Below are 18,885 nucleotides of genomic sequence, written 5' to 3'. Positions count from 1 at the left end.
CTTGTATTTCAAAAATTGCCCCTCTCCCAAAAAATGCTCTTCTTTTTTACACTTAAACCCCAAATAAAAATGGTTTTTATAGTGTTTAGTTTAAGTGGAAGTTTATTTAATAGCATTAATTCTAAGGCAAAGATCTAAGTTTACTAGAATTATAAATCTTCAAAGCCACACTTACCAGACTTAAATACTAAGGAAAGTACAATTCTCTGCTGAACATTCTATTTAAGGACTAGGTCTTTCAACACCAAGACATGTCAAATTACGTTTGGGTCTTTGAAAACCCAGCTCTTGGGAATGAATTCCAAACCTCGACTGTTGAAAGCACACGTGCTTTAATTTAGTTTAGTAACCCATTTTATTTAAAAAAAAAAAACAAAAAAAACAAAAAAACATGCTTAACAGAGATGGGGCATTTCTCCTTTACATACCTTCATTTTTGGAAAGCTAAAATGTTGCATACAGTGGCTTACATACATAACCCATCTTTTAAAATACCACCTGGAAGTATAGTTTGAAATGCTTCATTTTCCTATATAGCCCTTAAGAAAAATGAAAACACTGCGCTGCCCATCTTTAACGTTTGTTAAAAATGAAGGAAAAACTTTTTAAAATGACTTTGCAATTTTAAATCTTCCAAATGCCCGCGCTCTGCAAACACTTCTCAAGCCAGCCTAGTATATTCTGTCTGGGTCAAGCTCGGTGACAGCAGGCCGAGCATTTGAGGAAAAGCTGCCTCTAGCCTGGGGTACAATGCCCTTCCTTTGATCCTTTTCTCGTTACTCTGCAGATGGAGGACCAACAAACAGAACGCATTCCTATCGATGGGCACACGTCCCTCTCTTCTGCAAAGCTCCCAGACGCCAGACCGAGGCCAGGCCGCGAGGCCACTCCGAGCCCTCGGGACGCCAGGCCCGGACGGGTCAGGGAGGAGAGGCGAGGAAAAGGTTCTTCTAGGCAAGCTTGAGGCAGGGACTCTGGAACAAAGCGCCGGCCCAGGAAGACCAGGCGGCCCGGCGACGCACACTCACGGGGCTCCCGGCGCTACGCAAGAGTCCCGCAGCGCGCCGGCCCGCCGCCCTTACGCCACTGGCTTGGCCCCAAAGCCTTCGCGAATATGGCTTTGCGCACTGCGGCGGGGCTGTGCCGCAACCGAGCTTGCCCGCTGGCTCCTCCCCGCCGCCCTGCGCGGATTGGTAGCGGACGGAAGCCCGGCTGCTGATTGGATAGCGAAGGAGCCACTCGGGGAGGCTCTGGTGGGTCGGCCGCCTCAGAGTGATAAGTTGGGCTTCAGACACGCCTCAGCGCCAGCAGCGAGCCGGAGCTCTATGGAGGTGGCGGCGGGTACCGGGTGGCGGCTGCAGCAGCTACTCCTCTGAGCTGAGTTTCCAGCCGGCCGCGTCTCCTTCCTCCCCCTTCCCTCCCCCTTTTTTGTTTTCCGTTCCCCTTCCCCCCCCTTCCCCGTCCCCGACGACCGGATCCAGAGGAGGCAGCTGCGGTGGCAGCTGCTGAGTTCTCGGTGAAGGTGAGTGGAGTCGCCGCCGCCGCCGAGTGGAGCCCTCTAAGATGGCCGCCGCCCCTGGCCGCTTCTTGTCGAGTGGAACAAAATGGCGGCCGCAGGCGGAGCCGGGCGGGGCGGCCTTTCCTCTGCCTTTGGGCTACTTAGAAATCTATGGCCTCTGCGCTCCTTCCTGTGCCGACCGAGGAGCTAGGCTGACGTGTGCTCGAGTGGCGGGCGCAGCCGGGATCCTGACGTGGGATCCGGGAAGAGCGTGCGAGCGTGGCAGGCCTCGCGCCTCGGCGGGAGGGACGCGGCCCGCGGCAGGGCCCGGCCGTTGGCGCGGGACCAGCGAGGCGGACGAGTCCGGAGCCCGGCCTCCCGGCGGGGAGGAGGTGTGTGAGCCCTAGTGCGGGCCCGAGTCGCGGTCCCTTTGTGGGCCGTGGCAGCGAGGCGCTGTCAGCCGGGGGATTTATGGTGGAGGCGGCGGGTGGGCAGGAGGCCGCCTTCCTGCGGGAGAACAAAGGGCCGGCCCGGAGGGGGCGCCTCCCGCCCAGTCCTAGGCCCTCGCTGGTCGCCGCTCGGAAGCTGAGCCAGCCTGGGCCTGGGGGAGGAACTCGCTGCTCTTTTGTTCGCGCGGAGTGGGGCGGAGGTGCCTGCTGCCATGTTGTGGCCCCGGCCTTCCGGCGGCTTTACACACGCGCCCTGTGTAAAAGGGGTTTTAAGGACGAGCAGAGGAAAAAGCTGCCCAACACCGGGTAATGAGGCTCCGGCCGGCCTGTCACCACCCCGGCCACCCATTTTCGTACCGCGGACATATCCCTTGTAGCACCGCCGGTGTTGAATTTTAAAGGCCCCATAATACGGCTGCTTCCTAGGCAGCATCCAGATTTTTTTCGTTTTATTTTTCCCACAAAAGCTGTTCCTTGAATACTAAGGGAATCCACGGGGCTAAACAAGGTTTTACTGTGTATTTGTGGTTTTTGACTCCGTTCTATTTTAGTCTTCTGAGGGCTGCAATGCAGTGAAAGTTCAACCAGCTGCAGTGCTGGGAGCTGAAATAAATTATACTTGAAAGTTTATAGCTCGGTATGGCAGTACCTAATTTTGGTGTTTTCTCTCTTTCCAGGCTTTTCATTTCTACCATCCCCTCCCCTCCCCACCCCATCCATTAATATTATTCTTTTGAAGATTCTTCGTTGTCAAGCCGCCAAAGTGGAGAGTGCGATTGCAGAAGGGGGTGCTTCTCGTTTCAGGTATGGATTTGGGAGTGGGTAGTAGATACATGGGAGGGGGGTGTTCAGAAAGGGCTAGTCATAAAAATCTTTACCAAGCCTGGCAGTGGTGGCGCACGCCTTTAATCCCAGCACTTGGGAGGCAGAGGCAGGTGGGTTTTTGAGTTCAGGACAGCCAGGGCTACACAGAGAAATCCTGTCTCAAAACAAAGTCATTATGGAATCCCACTAATGTGCTGTGGTTCTAGAGTAAAGAGTAAATGGATTACTGGGGTAGGGTAGGGGACTATTTTGTCCCAGTGTTTGTCTGCATGCATCTCTGTACAGTGTTAGAAAAGGGCATCAGAACCCTTGACTGGAGTTGTGAGCTGCCATGTGGATGTTAGGATCTGAACTGCTTTCAATGTCTGAGCCATCTCTAGCCTCTAGTTCACTTTCTTTTAGGCCAAAGTTCACTTTGTTATGCAATTTCTAAAATATAAATAGGTTCCCTTTCAAGTGAGGCATAATTGGTATAGTAAAAATTTTCTTTTGAATAGTGCTTCTTCGGGCGGAGGAGGAAGTAGGGGTGCACCTCAGCACTATCCCAAGACTGCTGGCAACAGGTATGGTAAAACTTGTAAAGACAGTTAACTTTTAAAAACTGTCAATTTGATTAAAGACTTCTCCATACCTAACAGGATAATTCTTGGGAAGTCATCAGTAACCTTGATGTAGATTCATAATTCCAAACTGCTTTTCATCCTCTTGGTTTATGTTTGCTGGTATTCCAAAATTACGATCACTACTATATGGTATTTGTGAAGTGATCTGTGTGGAATTTGCTTGTTAAGCATTTTAGTATTGAGTCTCAAGGTTTGGTGCCTGGGCCAGCAGTTTTGGCATTGCCTAGGAAGATATATATATTCAGAAATGGAAATTCTCGGGTACTACCCCAAATCTACTAGATCAGAAATTGGGAATGGGCCTTCCAGTCTGTTTTAAGAAACCATCTCCTGATGCTGTTTGAAAAAAGATTATTAGGATTGTTTTGTTGTGGGGGGAAAAAGTAAAGCCTAAGATTTGGCTTGGTGGCTCCTTTTACCCTCTGTCCCCTCTGTTTAGAAGTGGTATGGCATTTGTTTCGAGTGGATGCTGTGTTAAGTTTTTTTCTTAATTGTAAGCCACTTCATCAATGTTTTATTTAACTAGCGAGTTCCTGGGGAAAACCCCAGGGCAAAACGCTCAGAAATGGATTCCTGCACGAAGCACTAGACGAGATGACAACTCCGCAGCAAACAACTCCGCAAATGAAAAAGAACGACATGATGCAATCTTCAGGAAAGTAAGAGGGTAAGTGCCAAAGTCTGTTCTGAAGGAAGTAGAGGTGAGCTGTATTCTAGTGTGTGTACTGAAAAGTTCAGGCATGATTTTGTCAAGATTCATTAGGCATCTATCACATTGTAGTAGATTCAGATGTCAACAATATTTTAAAGAATCTTAAACAGAAGAAGCGTAGCCTATTGGTATTTGACAGCAAGGTTTATTTGTTTGCAAACCACAAGTTGGAAATGCTAGCATTTCCATGTTGGTTTAATGTGTAACTCAGTGATGTGGGTAATATAACCATCTTAACTCATGGTCACTTCCATATATATAATGAAGACCTACTGCTCTTGGGTATTTAGAGAAGTTTCTTGTGAAACAGCAGGAAAGCCCAAATACAATTCAGATATTGTGACTGAGAAGTGATTCCAGCATCTCTGGATGAAAACTGTACACTTCTTTAATACCATGCACAAGATTTGCATGAGCTCAAGCCAGACAAAAGCCCTGTTCCTGGCCAAGAAGCTACTAGCAAAATACGTGCTGTTGGGAGAGGGTTTTTTTTTTTCCCCCGCCAGGGAGTATCAATCAGTTGATATATCAGCCACACTCTAAGGCAAGTCTTAAGTTCAGGAATAAATTAGAGAACCTATGGGGGCATGGGGTCAGAAAATACTATGATTTTAAAATACAAAATGGAAATCTCAAGTTGGGGAGGGGGAGGAACATTTTCTTGTTTAGGACCCTAGTAAAGGAAAAATCAAAATTTAAATGCTTTTTTTTTTAGCTCAAGAAAAATGTTAAGTCACACTTTGTGTTTTCCCCCTAGCATACTAAATAAGCTTACTCCTGAAAAGTTTGACAAGCTATGCCTTGAGCTCCTCAATGTGGGTGTAGAGTCTAAACTCATCCTTAAAGGGGTCATACTGCTGGTAAGTTTAAGATGTTAGCTTAAAAGAGGGGGAGAAATTTAACAGACCCAAGTTTGACTGAATTATTGCATTAAATAATGAAGTGTAGTTCTTAGATATAGATAAGAATGTGATATATTTACATACATGATAGATATGATTAATGATGCTAATACAAATAAACCCCTTTAATGGCTATTAAGACCCAAGGGGGTGAGCCATTTAGTTGACCATGCTGTCCAGAAATAGCTGTTAAGTTGTTTTACTTTTGTAAAAGTGGTTTTGGAAATTTTATATTAGATACTCAATTCTGACATCTTGTTTTGCATGACTACCACAGAGTTGGATCTCAAATCCAGCGTCTCTGTTTTATGATTTATAGTTCATTTCTAACTGGGGAGGAGGTATATATAACATGAGATCTAGTCTATTGTACCAGACATTAAATTTTTAAAACTTAAAAAGTGTTTTTTTTTTCCCCTGAGTTGTCCAAATTAATTGAGATTGTAACTTGTTGTGAAATGTATAACTGTTTAAAGGGAGGCTATTTCAGCTTCTAGTTCATGGTGGTTTGTTTTTTAATGACTTATGTAGATTGTGGACAAAGCCCTAGAAGAGCCAAAGTATAGCTCGCTGTATGCTCAGCTATGTCTGCGATTGGCAGAAGATGCACCAAACTTTGATGGCCCAGCAGCAGAGGGTCAACCAGGACAGAAGCAAAGCACAGTGAGTGGCAGTTTTTGTTTCCTTTGTTTTGAAATTAATTTGAAAATTTTTTTCTTTTTATAAATACTTTTTGTTTTCAAATAGACATTCAGACGCCTCTTGATTTCCAAATTGCAAGATGAATTTGAAAACCGAACCAGAAATGTTGATGGTAAGAATTTAAATTTGCTATTGACTAGTACTGGGTGGTTTTTATTACATTTGTGTGTGTGTGTGCACACATTTCATGGCCTAAGTGTAAAGGTCAGAACACTTACATGTGTGGTTCTAAGTGTTCTTTATTTTGTTTGCCTCCCTTCCCTCAGTCTATGATAAGCGTGAAAATCCCCTCCTTCCTGAGGAGGAGGAACAGAGAGCCATTGCTAAGATCAAGATGTTGGGGAACATCAAATTCATTGGAGAACTTGGCAAGCTTGATCTTATTCATGAATCTATCCTTCATAAGTGCATCAAAACAGTAAGTATGACTTGAGGTGTAGTGGATCAGGGGTGAGGCAGTCAATGAGAACATCCTTATTTGGGGCAAATTAGGCAATTATTCACATTTTGATAACTAGAGATAACTTGGAGGATTTTGAAGTGTGCTTTATAAAGTAGAGATAGAAAAGATTACCTGTGTTAAAATTCTTAGAGGGTTTCTTAAATGAAAACCAGTAGGAAAGCATTGTCTCACAAGCTTTAGCAATTAACAGTCCAAATCTAAGGAGGAAAAACTACATAAACAAGAGTAACAATGATTGTAAACATGTTCTTTTGGTAGCTTTTGGAAAAGAAGAAGAGAGTCCAACTCAAAGATATGGGAGAGGATTTGGAGTGCCTCTGTCAGATAATGAGGACAGTGGGACCTCGATTAGACCATGAACGAGCCAAGGTATGTTTTTGTTAAGAACAGTGTAAAGGGTGGTGTCTGTGAGGTGGTAGTATTTACTCTAGTCATTGGCTTGTATAGCAATAATCCAGAGCATCTTACACATTTACTGACTATCTAATTGTGTATTTTTGTCTCTTTATCAGTCCTTAATGGATCAGTACTTTGCCAGAATGTGTTCCTTAATGTTAAGTAAGGAATTGCCAGCCAGGATTCGTTTCCTACTGCAGGTAAGATGGTTTTTAACAATGTTGAAAGTTTTGAGTTTTTTCAGTTGGAATGGTAAAATAAAATTTATATTTTTTAAAATTATAGGATACTGTAGAGTTGCGAGAGCACCATTGGGTTCCTCGCAAGGCTTTTCTTGACAATGGACCAAAGACGATCAATCAAATCCGTCAAGATGCAGTAAAAGTAAGGGATTTTTGATTTCCTGTCCCTCCCTTTGTTAACTCTTACAATTAGAATTGGTATTGCTTTGTGTCCTTCATCCCATTTGGGAGAATGGTAGCATTACATTTTAGTAATAAGGACAGTACTTACCCACTTTCTTCTCAAAGGATCTAGGAGTGTTTATTCCTGCTCCTATGGCTCAAGGGAGGAATGACTTCTTCCTGGAGGGACCGTTCATGCCGCCAAGGATGAAAATGGATAGGGACCCACTTGGGGGACTTGCTGATATGTTTGGACAAATGCCAGGTAATTTAAAAAAAAAACAGCAGTGTTTTGGATAAACCAAAAGTTAATATTTTAATTTAGTGAATTTCTAAGAATTGTCTGTATTTTAAGGTAGTGGAATTGGTACTGGTCCAGGAGTTATCCAGGATAGATTTTCACCCACAATGGGACGTCATCGTTCAAATCAGCTCTTCAATGGCCATGGGGGTCACATCATGCCTCCCACGCAGTCGCAGTTTGGAGAGATGGGGGGCAAGTTTATGAAAAGCCAGGTAAGATATTGATAGTGTTAGGGCTAGCCTTAGGTCTAATACCTTTTGCCCTTTATTGTTTTTAAATGAAGCTGAGTTTTTATGCTTTTTTTCCCTTCGCATATTTCCATTTGACAGTTGTTTCAAATTGAGTAAGATGCTGATCCTTAAGATTAGTAAAATCACATCACTTTATTTAACAGATAGGTTAGATATTCTTCCCTGTTCCACCTTTTCTGGGCAAAGCAATGACTTGGCTCATCCCTTTGGTACTTGATTACCATAATTTTTATCTAGACTTTCTTTCTCCCTTTCTGAAATAGGGGCTAAGCCAGCTCTACCATAACCAGAGTCAGGGACTCTTATCCCAGCTACAAGGACAGTCGAAGGATATGCCACCTCGGTTTTCTAAGAAAGGACAGCTTAATGCAGATGAGGTACATTTGCCTACATTACTTCTATGCAGTAGTTTGTCAGTGCAGAAGTCTCTTGCCCGATGATTATAAAAAGACGCAAAAGAGGACTTAAAGCTGGAATTCTTTTTCCTTTTATTCTCTCCTCTCCTCTATGTCTTTAACTTTTCTACTTTTCTCTGCTTTTTCTCTCTCTCTGGATGTCCAGCGTCCTATGAGCGAAGATTATGAGATATGAGGGCAAGTTTCTAAGTTATTTATATAGTTATCATAAGAAAATGGTAAAGATATTCAGTAGAATAAAGGGTTTATCTGCATTGCTGATATTGGGAGACTTGAACGGTACAAACAAGGTTTGTGAAGTTTGTTTTTTTTTTTTTCCCAGTATCTTACTCTTTAAATCAGGTGTTTTTCCCATAAGTTAAATTCATTATGTGACACTGAATAACTTTAGTTTTTGGAGAATTATATCACTGCTATAATAGATTTATATAGAATTAGTTGTGGGGTATTCAAAGTGTTAGTAGTTATGCTCATTAGTTCTGTTAACTTGGTTGTATGTTGATTTGTTCTCAATTTTAGATTAGTTTGAGGCCTGCTCAGTCGTTTCTAATGAATAAAAATCAGGTGCCAAAGCTTCAGCCCCAGATAACTATGATTCCTCCCAGTGCACAGCCACCGCGCACTCAAACACCACCTCTGGGACAGGTATGGGCCCCCAAAGTATAGTACAGTTCTCAGTGGTCCTGAAGGTGGGTGAGGACTCAAGTGTTTGCTTCCCTCTGCTTCATGGTAGTGCTGTTATTTTTGGTTTGTTTCATTTTGATTAAATATGTGTTGTGTTTCTTGTCTTTAGACACCTCAACTTGGTCTCAAAACTAATCCACCACTTATCCAGGAAAAGCCTGCCAAGACTAGCAAAAAGCCACCACCATCAAAGGAAGAACTACTTAAACTGACCGTAAGTTTCATAAAGCCTCATAAATCATCTCTGGTACTTGGAAAATATTTGAGGGTAGGGAATGCTAATGAGAATTGAATTGTGTTCTTAGGAAGCTGTTGTGACTGACTATCTGAACAGTGGAAATGCCAACGACGCTGTCAGTGGTGTGAGAGAAATGAGAGCTCCAAAACACTTTCTTCCTGAGATGCTAAGCAAAGTGATCATCCTGTCTCTTGATAGAAGTGATGAAGATAAAGAAAAAGCAAGTTCTTTGATCAGTTTACTCAAACAGGAAGGGATAGCCACAAGTGACAACTTCATGCAGGTAGAACATTCTACCAATAGTGTGGTAAAGTAACTTCTTTCCATTTAAGATTGGAAATTAATGAAACTGTTTTGGATTTTCTTCACAAGGCTTTCCTAAATGTATTGGAGCAGTGCCCCAAACTGGAGGTTGACATCCCCTTGGTGAAATCTTACTTGGCACAGTTTGCAGCTCGTGCTATAATTTCAGAGTTGGTGAGCATTTCCGAACTAGCTCAACCACTGGAGAGTGGCACCCACTTCCCTCTCTTCTTACTTTGTCTTCAACAATTAGCTAAATTACAAGACCGAGAGTGGTTAACTGAACTTTTTCAACAAAGCAAGGTCAATATGCAGAAAATGCTGCCAGGTAAGAGCCAGCTGACTTACACTAAATGGAGATTTGGGTCCTTGAGTGGATTTTTGTTTGCTAAGATATCATTTGTAAAGCTAGATAAGGTCAACCTGGTAAAATGAGAAATTGCTTTGTGTTTGCAGAAATTGATCAGAATAAAGATCGAATGTTGGAGATTTTGGAAGGAAAGGGACTGAGTTTCTTATTCCCACTCCTTAAATTGGAGAAGGAACTATTGAAGCAAATTAAGCTGGATCCATCCCCTCAAACTATATATAAATGGATTAAAGATAACATCTCTCCCAAACTTCATGTAGATAAAGGATTTGTGAACATCTTAATGACCAGGTAAGATGAGTAGTTCATTTGTTATTAGTAGTCAATTGTTATTAAACAATTTGTGTTGAGCTAGACAACTGTTGGGTTTCTAACAAAACATGCTGTTCAGCTTCTTACAGTACATTTCTAGTGAAGTAAGCCCGCCCAGCGATGAAACAGATTCTTCCTCTGCTCCTTCCAAAGAGCAGTTAGAGCAGGAAAAACAGCTGTTGCTCTCTTTTAAGCCAGTGATGCAGAAATTTCTTCATGATCATGTGGATCTACAGGTCAGTGCCCTGTATGCTTTGCAGGTGCACTGTTACAACAGCAGCTTCCCAAAAGGTGAGGTGACTGTTCAGGTGTCGGGTATTGAGAGGCAGTCCAAATATAAATAGCACGTTAAATAATGAATTATATGCTGTGCTTTGTTTTAAGGCATGTTACTTCGATTTTTTGTTCATTTCTATGACATGGAAATTATTGAAGAGGAAGCTTTCTTAGCTTGGAAGGAAGACATAACTCAAGAGTTTCCAGGAAAAGGCAAGGCTTTGTTCCAGGTAAGTGCTTTGTTGAGTTTTTTTTTTTTTTTTTGACTGTCGGCTTAGCTTGGTTTTTGTTTTTCTTGTTAGTATTTTAAATGGCCCTCTAACTTGAATGTGTCCAAAAGTATGCTGGTCAGCACTTAAAGAAGTTCTAGTTAAGTAGGTAGTTAGCAAAATGAGATAAAGTTACAGAATGAAATAGTGGGATATAAAGGTGTTAAATTAGGTGACAATTTTGGTGGTAAAGCTGTTTGCATGGTTAAAGGAGTAATTAAACCTTAGGTGAAAAAAGCATCTAGTTTGGAATTCTGTTATCAGTGGAGTTCAGTCAATCCTAAGAGTGGAACTTGACATCAAAGTGTTCCATAATCCATAATGTATATAAATAAGTGAGTTTAATAGTAGGATCCCAGTCTGGTACTAATAGGTTCTTTATTTTCTTTATTTAGCACAATTCAGATAGTTCTAGTTTTTCTAGGCTTCAGATTTAAGGAAGCCCTGGTTTATAAAAGTTTCTAAGGTTTGTAGGCTACTTTGGGAAGATCATTAAGGATTAATCCCTACTCCTACTTTTGAGAATGTGATAAGTAATTCTGGTATACATCTTGGCATGCCATCCTTGCCTATCTATATGCTTGATAACATTTGGTTTGGAAGGGTTGCTGTCTTGGACTAGGTAGAAAGACTACAATGTTCCTCAAATGTCATTGTAGAACTGTCAAACAGAAGTGTAAGACTAGTTATTTAGAAGGCTGTGGGAAAGACTCAGATAAAGACCAAAGTTCTGATCCCTTTTAGTATACATCCTGAACCAAAATTTAAGTTTTACTAAATTATAAATTTAATTTACAGGTGAATCAGTGGCTAACCTGGCTAGAAACTGCTGAAGAAGAAGAATCAGAGGAAGAAGCTGACTAAAGAACCAGCCAAAGCCTTAAATTGTGCAAAACATACTGTTGCTATGATGTAACTGCATTTGACCTAACCACTGCGAAAATTCATTCCGCTGTAACGTTTTTCACAATATTTAAAGCAGAAGCACGTCAGTAAGGTTTCCTTCTGCATAAGGTTTTTGTAGTGTGATGTCTTAATCATAGTCTACCATCAAATACTTTAGGAGTATCCTTAATGTTTAGATAGAATATTAGCAGCATGCAATAATTACATCCTAAGTTCTCAAGCAGAGGCAGTCTATTGCAAGGACCTTCTTTGCTGCCAGTTACCATAGGCTGTTTTAAGTTAGAAAACTGAATAGCAACACTGAATACTGTAGAGATGCACTTTGCTCAGTAATACTTGAGTTGTTGCAATATTTGATTATCCATTTGGTTGTTACAGAAAAATTCTTAACTGTAATTGATGGTTGTTGCCGTAATAGTATATTGCCTGTATTTCTACCTCTAGTAATGGGCTTTATGTGCTAGATTTTAAAATCCTTGAGCCTGGGCAAGTGCACAAGTCTTTTTAAAAGAAACATGGTTTACTTGCACAAAACTGATCAGTTTGAGAGATCATTAATGCCCTTGAAGTGGTTTTTGTGGGTGTGAAACAAATGGTGAGAATTTGAATTGGTCCCTCTTATTATAGTATTGAAATTAAGTCTACTTAATTTATCAAGTCATGTTCATGCCCTGATTTTATATACTTGTATCTATCAATAAACATTGTGATACTTGATGTAGTTGTACATGACTTCAAATAGTATCTGCAAAGTTATGGAGAATTGTTCATTTGGTTTTGAGTGAGGTATGGATTTATCTCAGTTTAAGAACTTGGGAAATTTTTAATTTCATAGTGTTAATTGGTAGTGATTGAGCCTGTAAAGTAACACCCCTTAATTCAAGCATTAATTTTTTTTCACCTCAGGACTGTTCCCTATCAATCTAATGCAAACTGTCAACTTAATCTGACCTTTACTATTTCAGACCTTGTGTCAACTCTTTGGCTCTGCTTTCTAAGCACCTAAGGAATAAGCTTGTCTCATCCACCAACCTCTTTGCTGAGATACCTGTTTAGCCCTTGATCTCCATTTGTTGTTCACAATGAAACAACCAGAACAAGAAACTGAAAATACAAAACTGCTGCATGGTTTAGAACCCAGCAGACTTTTAAGTCATCTTACAATTGGCTCCCTCTTGGCTGCTTTTCATTTTTCTTGCCCTTGCATATTCAGTTACTTTACCTGGAATAGTCAGTGGTCCCCTCACCCTTTAACATTCAGGTGTGGTATAAATGTCAAAGAACTAGCCTTTCTATGCTGGAACAGTGAGGTGTTTGTGTCAAAGTATGCTGCAAAAGAAAAAAAAATGTATTTGGCATGGAATCCAGAGAACAGTAGACCACAGAAATAGACTGGGTGGTCAAGTCCTGTGTCCCCTGTTAAATACTTGTTCTTCGGTGTCCCCAGCTCCTACTGGTGACCAGAGTAGGAACAGATGAACCCTTGCTGTCTCCCAGCAGAACCATGGTCTGCTTTGGCGGCTCTTGTTTTGAAGATTTGCAGTAGACTAGAAGAAACTGGGAAGAGTTGAAGTGGACAGCTGAGTGGACATCCCACATCTCAGCCTAGCTTGTAGTCCACTACCTATTTACCCCACCCCTTGGTGAAAGCAGAGCCCCAAGGGGGGATAGTGTAAATGTGTCTTCAGCCATTGCTGAGTGGGATGATAAATTTCAGTTTTGTGAGCTTCAATCTTAAGAGAATTGCAGTAATTAGAAATTAAGAGCAATTCAAAATTAGGTTTAGGATCTAAAATGTTCTGGATAAAAGATTGTCTTTGAATCTGAAGCTTGATTGACTGCATGATAACTGAGTTAGGGCTAACAGAACTAACTGAAATGATCTGTGTATACCCCACTCACTAGAAAAACTAGTAATGAATAAATGCTTGGATAGTGACCTGGGTTTTTCTTCATTTGTTACACCACTTAATCCTAGCATTGCATTGCACAATGCCTCCAACTCATTATTTGGCCTTCACAGTGCGGTGGTTGTATTGTTTTGTATGTAATATATATGATGTACTATCTTCTGTATTAAATAATTATATAATTTTATATATGTACATTGAAAAATGAGTACCTTGAAAGCAGTCTCTAGAACTAACTGCTCATGGCATGAGTATCCTCCAAATCCTTGAGGTAGGTGTTGTTGATCAGCTGTAGCTCTCAATGTTAAGGTAAACCAGGGTATTACAAAGCTCTTCCCCTAACTTGTCTCAGTGTCAGAGACAGCCTGACAAGAAGAGTCCTGGTCCAGAAAGACAGTAGAGCAGAATAGCAACTGAACTTGGAGTCACATCGACTTCACTTTTCACCCCATTACTTGGAACTGGGTCAGAACAGGACAGAAAGCCATCCGCCCTCCAAGAGTTCCTAGAACCCCTCTGCCAGACCCCAGCCTCCTGATTGGACATTGGTAGACAAGATAAAGGAGCTTTGTCCTGCATCCAAAAAGACTTGGTGGACACAGAAGGAGTGATAGAATTTTGCCCCACCAACTGTGAAGGATTCAATATGGCTCAGAAGTAGTGTGACACCTTCCTTATGGGCCACCAGACAGACATATGGAATACATTCTAGTCCACAGGAACATTTAGGAGTAGCAAAAGGTAAGGATAAGGGAGGAGAGCCATGTGTGCTACTTAGAACAGGATGTTGAGAATCCCATGTTTGGGGGAGATAAATTTCAGGAGGGAATCGAGCCTCCAGGAAGAACCTTCAGACAAGGGAGCTAGAACCACAGGCCCTGAAATGCAGATGAATGTTAAAGCAATCAAGGTCAGAATAGTCCAGCAGAGGAAGGTGGCCTGAAGCAGGAGAGCGATGGAGTCATGGGTAGAACTAATCCAACTATTCAAAGTGAAACAGGCTGTGCGCTGACTTACTTAGCAGTGATATTTACTAAATTCGAAATTTGGTTATTCTAGTCAATATAGCCAACACTGAGCATTTAGTATGTTAGATCAGAGTAGACATACTATGATTCATCCCATCTTATCTCAGGTACTATGCTTGCTTTTATTTACTGATGAGGAAACTGAGACTTGAATAAGTCATAGACCTTGTACAAGACGTTTACAAAGTTCCCACACCAGAGGCTCTTAAAGTGGCATGTTCAGTGAAAGCTTGCATTGTGATTCAAGTTACTGTTTCCTCTATATTCAGTCTGAGCACTCCCCCAGCTCAAGGATGATGCCACCACATTCAAGTGGGTCTTCAGTTTTCTTATTTACAAATTTAATCAAGTTGGCAAGGAAGGTTATCACATCCAGAGAAACTTCATGCCTGTGGAATGAACCCTTTTTTTAAAAAAAAATATTTTATGTATATAAGCACACCATTGCTCTCTTCAGACACCAGAAGGGGGCAGCAGACCCCCATTACAGATGGTTGTGAGCTACCATGTGGCTGCTGGGAATTGAACTCAGGACCTCTGGAAGAGCAGTCAGTGCTCTTAAGCACTGAGCTGTCTCTCCAGCCTAAGCCCTTTTTAAGATTCTATGTGTAAGGTGTGGAGGGGAGGTGGAGGCAAGGTATCGAGACTTTTTCAGAGGTCCATTCTCTTCCATGGTATTGATGAGGAAGGAACTCTCTTGTTCTATAGCACAGCAATATGAGTTTCTGTCTGATTCTCCTGTCTTCACTTTCCATCTCATTGTAGGAGTGCTGGGATTACAGACATGAGATACCACAGCTGGCTTTTAAAACTGGTTCTTGGAATTCAGATCATCTGGCTTGAGCAGTGAGTGCTATGCTACTAGCCCCCTTTCTATTTTCCCTTTTTCTGTACCTGGGCCTGTCACATGTGACTATATACCGGTTAAACATTCCTGTGTAACTTTTAACTAGAATGGAAATGATGTGAACAAATGTCTATTCACCCCAGAGAGGACATGGATGACTGACAACATTTTATCCAAGTCTAGTTTATCGGGATTTCTTTTTAAAGATTTAGTTATTTGAAGTATATGAGTTTATTGTCACTATACTCAAGACACACCAGAAGAGGTATCAGATCCCATTGTTAAGGTTGTGAGCCACTGTGTGGTTGTTGGGAATTGAACTCAGGACCTCTGGAAGAACATTCAGTGATTTTTTATTTATTTATTTATTTATTTATTTATTTATTTATTTATTTATTGGTTTTTTCGAGACAAGGTTTCTCTGTGTAGCTCTGACTGTCCTGGAACTCATTTTGTAAACCAGGCTGGCCTCAAATTCAGAAAACTGCCTACCTCAGCCTCCCAAGTGCTGGGATTAAAGGTGTGTGCCACCACCTCCTGCCGGTAAGAGATTTTTAATAGGTCTTAGGTGAGGGATAATGACATGTAAGCTCGGAGCTGGGATGGTGCCCATATATGGTCAAAGCTGAACATTCAGTGCTCTTAACCACTGAGCCACCTCTCCAACCTTATTGGGATTTCTTCTTCTTTTTTTTTTTTTTTCAATTTTTTATTAAGTATTCATTTACATTTCAAATGCTATCCTGAAAGTCCCCTATACCCTCCCCCCCCCCCGCTCCCCTTATTGGGGTTTCTTAATAGAAGCAAGGATGAAGAGGTTTCCAGCACTTGTCTCTCTCTGCTTCCTGATTGTGAGTACAATGTGACTAGTGACCTCACACTGCTGCCAACATGGCTCCCCTACCATCATGGGCTATATGCTCTTGAACTGTATCCCAAAATAAATCCTTCCCTCCATAAATAGCTTATTAGCTATTTTGGTCTCATTAACAAAAGTTACTGGTGGTTTGAATGGGCAGTGTCCCCTGTACATGTACATGTGTCTGCGTACTTGGTCTCCCAGCTGATTCTACTATTTGGAGAGGTTAGGAAATCTTTAAAAAGTGGATCCTTGCTAGGGGGAATTATGTCACTGGGGGGCTGTACTTGAAGGTTTATAGGCTCACCCACTGTTTCCTATGTGCAGCAGAAATTAAATCAGCCAGCTCCCTGCTCTGGCCACTGCTACCATTTCTTCCTCACCATATGGACTCCTCTGCAACCATAAGCCAGAATAAACTCTTAAACATTGGCATGTGTGGTCATGATATTTTTTCACAGCAACAGAAAAGAAATTTATGCACTGAACTTGTGTGACTGGAGCTGTAGTCACCTCAGGGTTGGACCCTGAGACCTGGAGTACTGCATACTCAGCCCCAATGCCCCTATGATGGGCTGGATTGTATCCCCAACTCTAAAGACCTGAATGTGGCCAAAATCAGATGAATTTCTGAGGATGGCCTGTAGTCCTGTGTGGTGGTGTCCTTACAAAAATAAGAAACGCAGACAATGTCACTTGGTGATGGAAGCAGAGCTAGGGATGCCACTAGCCATGTAGAGATGCCCAAGATCACGGGCAACATTAGAAGAAAAGTGCCTCTTCCTCCTCTAGAGAAACACATTGCTTTGAAGACACCTGGTTACTGCAGCCCTGGGAGCCTGTTACACCTGCTCTTGCCCAGCACCAGCACCCCTCAAGGACCATGCCTTCTACCTCACTCCCATTTACCTCCCTAGAACTCCAAAGCTGCTTCACACAATTGGATGCAATGGTTAGAGCAGAGACCAGTGGTAGTGCTGGGACCTTTTAATACAGTTAGTTCCTTGTGTGATGACTCCCAACCATTTTACTACTGTTAGGAATCAGAATGCAAATCTTGGAGATGGAGGATTACCAAAGGGGTCCTGACCCACAATTGAGAACCACTGGCGTAGACAAACCAAGAGTAATGATATGAGCAAATGAACAATGCTGCTCTAGTCTCAGAATTCTCTGAGGAAATTTACAGGACTCATCCATTTTAGCAATGAAAAGTTAGGAAATAAAAGGGAGAAGAAAAAGTAATTTTACTAACAATTTCTGTAATTTGGTAGGGAATGACCTTTTGAGTGAGTTTAGGATTTTAAGTTAATATAATTAAATATAATTTATAAAATTATAAAATCAGATGCAGTGCCTTCAAGGAGGCCTGAGTGAGTTGTGTTTGTGTGAAAATCCTTAGAACATAATAGACAAGTGGCAACATGGGGGTGGGGGACTGCCAGTGTGTCTGATTCAAAACACCGATAAATTAATGACAAAGAAAGATCTACCATATGCAACTCAGGAGTTGACCACAAACAGCTCTTCTAAAATCAGGCAGGAGCCAGGCAGTGGGCTTTAATCCCAGCACTTGAGAGGCAAAGGCAGGTGGATCTCTGAGTTTGAGGCCAGCCTGGTCTACAGAGTGAGTTCCATTCCAGGACCGCCAGGGCTTCACAGAGAAACCCTGTCTTGAACAAAAAAAGAGAGAGAGAGGGAAAAAAAAAGGAAAAAAGAAAAGAAATCAGACAGGAAAAAGAATGTTTCAAGCCCTGAGATGGAGACATCACTTGTCCCAGTTGAGAAAGTAGGAAGGCACAGCTGTTTAAAAGTCATGTCTGCCAGGAGCCTGGACTAAGTTTGAATAACACCGATATTTTATTCTAATTCAGCAGTTGAATTTGGAGCTTATCCCAGGTAGTGGTGGCACACACCTTTAATCCCAGCACTCAGGAGGCAGAGGCAGGTAGATCTGTATGAATTAAGGCCAGCTTGGTCTACAGAGCGAGTTCCAGGACAACCAGAACTACACAGAGAAACCTGTCTCAAAAATATTGGAATTTACTTCCAAATACACTGGGGAAACCCCAGGTACAGCCACCTATACTGACCATTTTGTGATATTTTGTCTCCAATACTGAAGAGGAAACTTAGGGCCTCTCCATGCTAGGCAAGACTACAATCCCCTTCTCAGCCTTGCAATTTTTAATCTCTAAATTACTCTTCAGAAAAGAATGAAAATCCAGTTCTCCCCATTTCTGTCCAGCCATACAAGGCTCTTCAGTTACTTGTTTTGGACAACAGTGTTCTGTTTGGGAATGACACATTCTTCTGAAATTGTTCCAACCACTGCTGGTCTGTGATGTTCACAAAGGCCCTTGAAAGAGTTGGTTTTTAAAGCAGTTGAAAGGCTTAAGCACTGTTCTGGGATCTTGACTGTACAATCTCAAGAGTCATCAGAAACCAAAAGAATCATTTTTAAAGGACTACTTTTAAAATACCTATATATCTACTTAATTTGTGTGTGTGTGAATTTATGTGCACCATTTGCTTTCAGTACTTGTGGGGGCTATCCCCTGGACCTGAAGTTACATGTGAGTTACTATGAGCTGTTTACATGGTGCCTAGAATTGAATTCACATCTACTTTACCACTGAGCCGTCTCTCCAGCCCAGGACATACTTCTTTGTCATTGTTGGCTTTGTTTTTTCAAGACAGTTTTTTTTTATATTTTGAGCAGATAAACCAGGCAGCAAACCAGGCCAAGGTGTTCCACATGGGAGAGGTTAATTATTCGGGAATGGGGGAGCGGGTAAAAGGGTAGAGAAGAGCAGAGAGAGAGAGGAGGGGTTGGCTTCCTCTTTTATACAGAAAATGACGTCACACCAGTGAGGGCGGGAACTGAGCCAAGTGGATTGTGGGATTGAAGGTCGTTGTCCTGGCAACGCAGGTCAAG

At 41.9% G+C, this 18,885-nt stretch overlaps 1 protein-coding gene and 1 non-coding gene across 4 annotated transcripts; both read left to right on the top strand.

Moving 5' to 3' along the window:
- Positions 1 to 1,201: 1,201 nt before the first annotated feature.
- On the top strand, positions 1,202 to 13,242 carry Eif4g2 (eukaryotic translation initiation factor 4 gamma 2). 3 transcript variants are annotated; one of them, XM_029545867.1, is made up of 22 exons: positions 1,279 to 1,522; positions 2,625 to 2,751; positions 3,270 to 3,335; positions 3,922 to 4,062; positions 4,865 to 4,967; positions 5,541 to 5,672; positions 5,757 to 5,823; positions 5,978 to 6,129; positions 6,433 to 6,543; positions 6,687 to 6,770; positions 6,856 to 6,954; positions 7,101 to 7,239; positions 7,330 to 7,490; positions 7,793 to 7,906; positions 8,465 to 8,590; positions 8,739 to 8,843; positions 8,935 to 9,150; positions 9,240 to 9,498; positions 9,627 to 9,831; positions 9,932 to 10,143; positions 10,237 to 10,358; positions 11,196 to 13,242. In XM_029545867.1, the coding sequence occupies exons 8-22, from the start codon at positions 6,046 to 6,048 to the stop codon at positions 11,259 to 11,261; spliced, it is 2,103 nt and encodes a 700-aa protein (XP_029401727.1). In that variant the 5' UTR covers positions 1,279 to 1,522; positions 2,625 to 2,751; positions 3,270 to 3,335; positions 3,922 to 4,062; positions 4,865 to 4,967; positions 5,541 to 5,672; positions 5,757 to 5,823; positions 5,978 to 6,045; the 3' UTR covers positions 11,262 to 13,242. The 3 variants fall into 3 exon arrangements, with proteins under 3 accessions (XP_029401768.1, XP_029401727.1, XP_029401676.1); XM_029545908.1 differs by lacking the exon at positions 7,793 to 7,906 and having other exon boundaries at positions 1,202 to 1,522; XM_029545816.1 differs by lacking the exons at positions 1,279 to 1,522; positions 3,270 to 3,335 and having other exon boundaries at positions 2,629 to 2,751.
- LOC115062977 lies at positions 7,959 to 8,126 on the top strand. The gene has a single exon (XR_003842871.1). It is a non-coding gene; the product is annotated as a small nucleolar RNA SNORD97 (small nucleolar RNA).
- Positions 13,243 to 18,885: the final 5,643 nt, after the last annotated feature.

Source organism: Mus pahari, chromosome 1 (genome assembly GCF_900095145.1).
Source record: "Mus pahari chromosome 1, PAHARI_EIJ_v1.1, whole genome shotgun sequence".
Classification (NCBI taxonomy): Eukaryota; Metazoa; Chordata; class Mammalia; order Rodentia; family Muridae; genus Mus; species Mus pahari.
The sequence above is the reverse complement of the archived record's forward strand: the minus strand, read 5'-3'. Positions and strand labels throughout refer to the sequence as shown.

What these genes read in the sequence shown, in the direction of transcription:
- Eif4g2 (XM_029545867.1), top strand. Translation starts at nt 6,046, where the DNA reads ATGTTGGGGAACATCAAATTCATTGGAGAACTTGGCAAGCTTGATCTT. An exon ending in TCCGTCAAGATGCAGTAAAA is followed by an intron (nt 6,955 to 7,100) that starts GTAAGGGATTTT and finishes TTCTTCTCAAAG; the next exon opens with GATCTAGGAGTGTTTATTCC. An exon ending in TATGCAGAAAATGCTGCCAG is followed by an intron (nt 9,499 to 9,626) that starts GTAAGAGCCAGC and finishes TTGTGTTTGCAG; the next exon opens with AAATTGATCAGAATAAAGAT.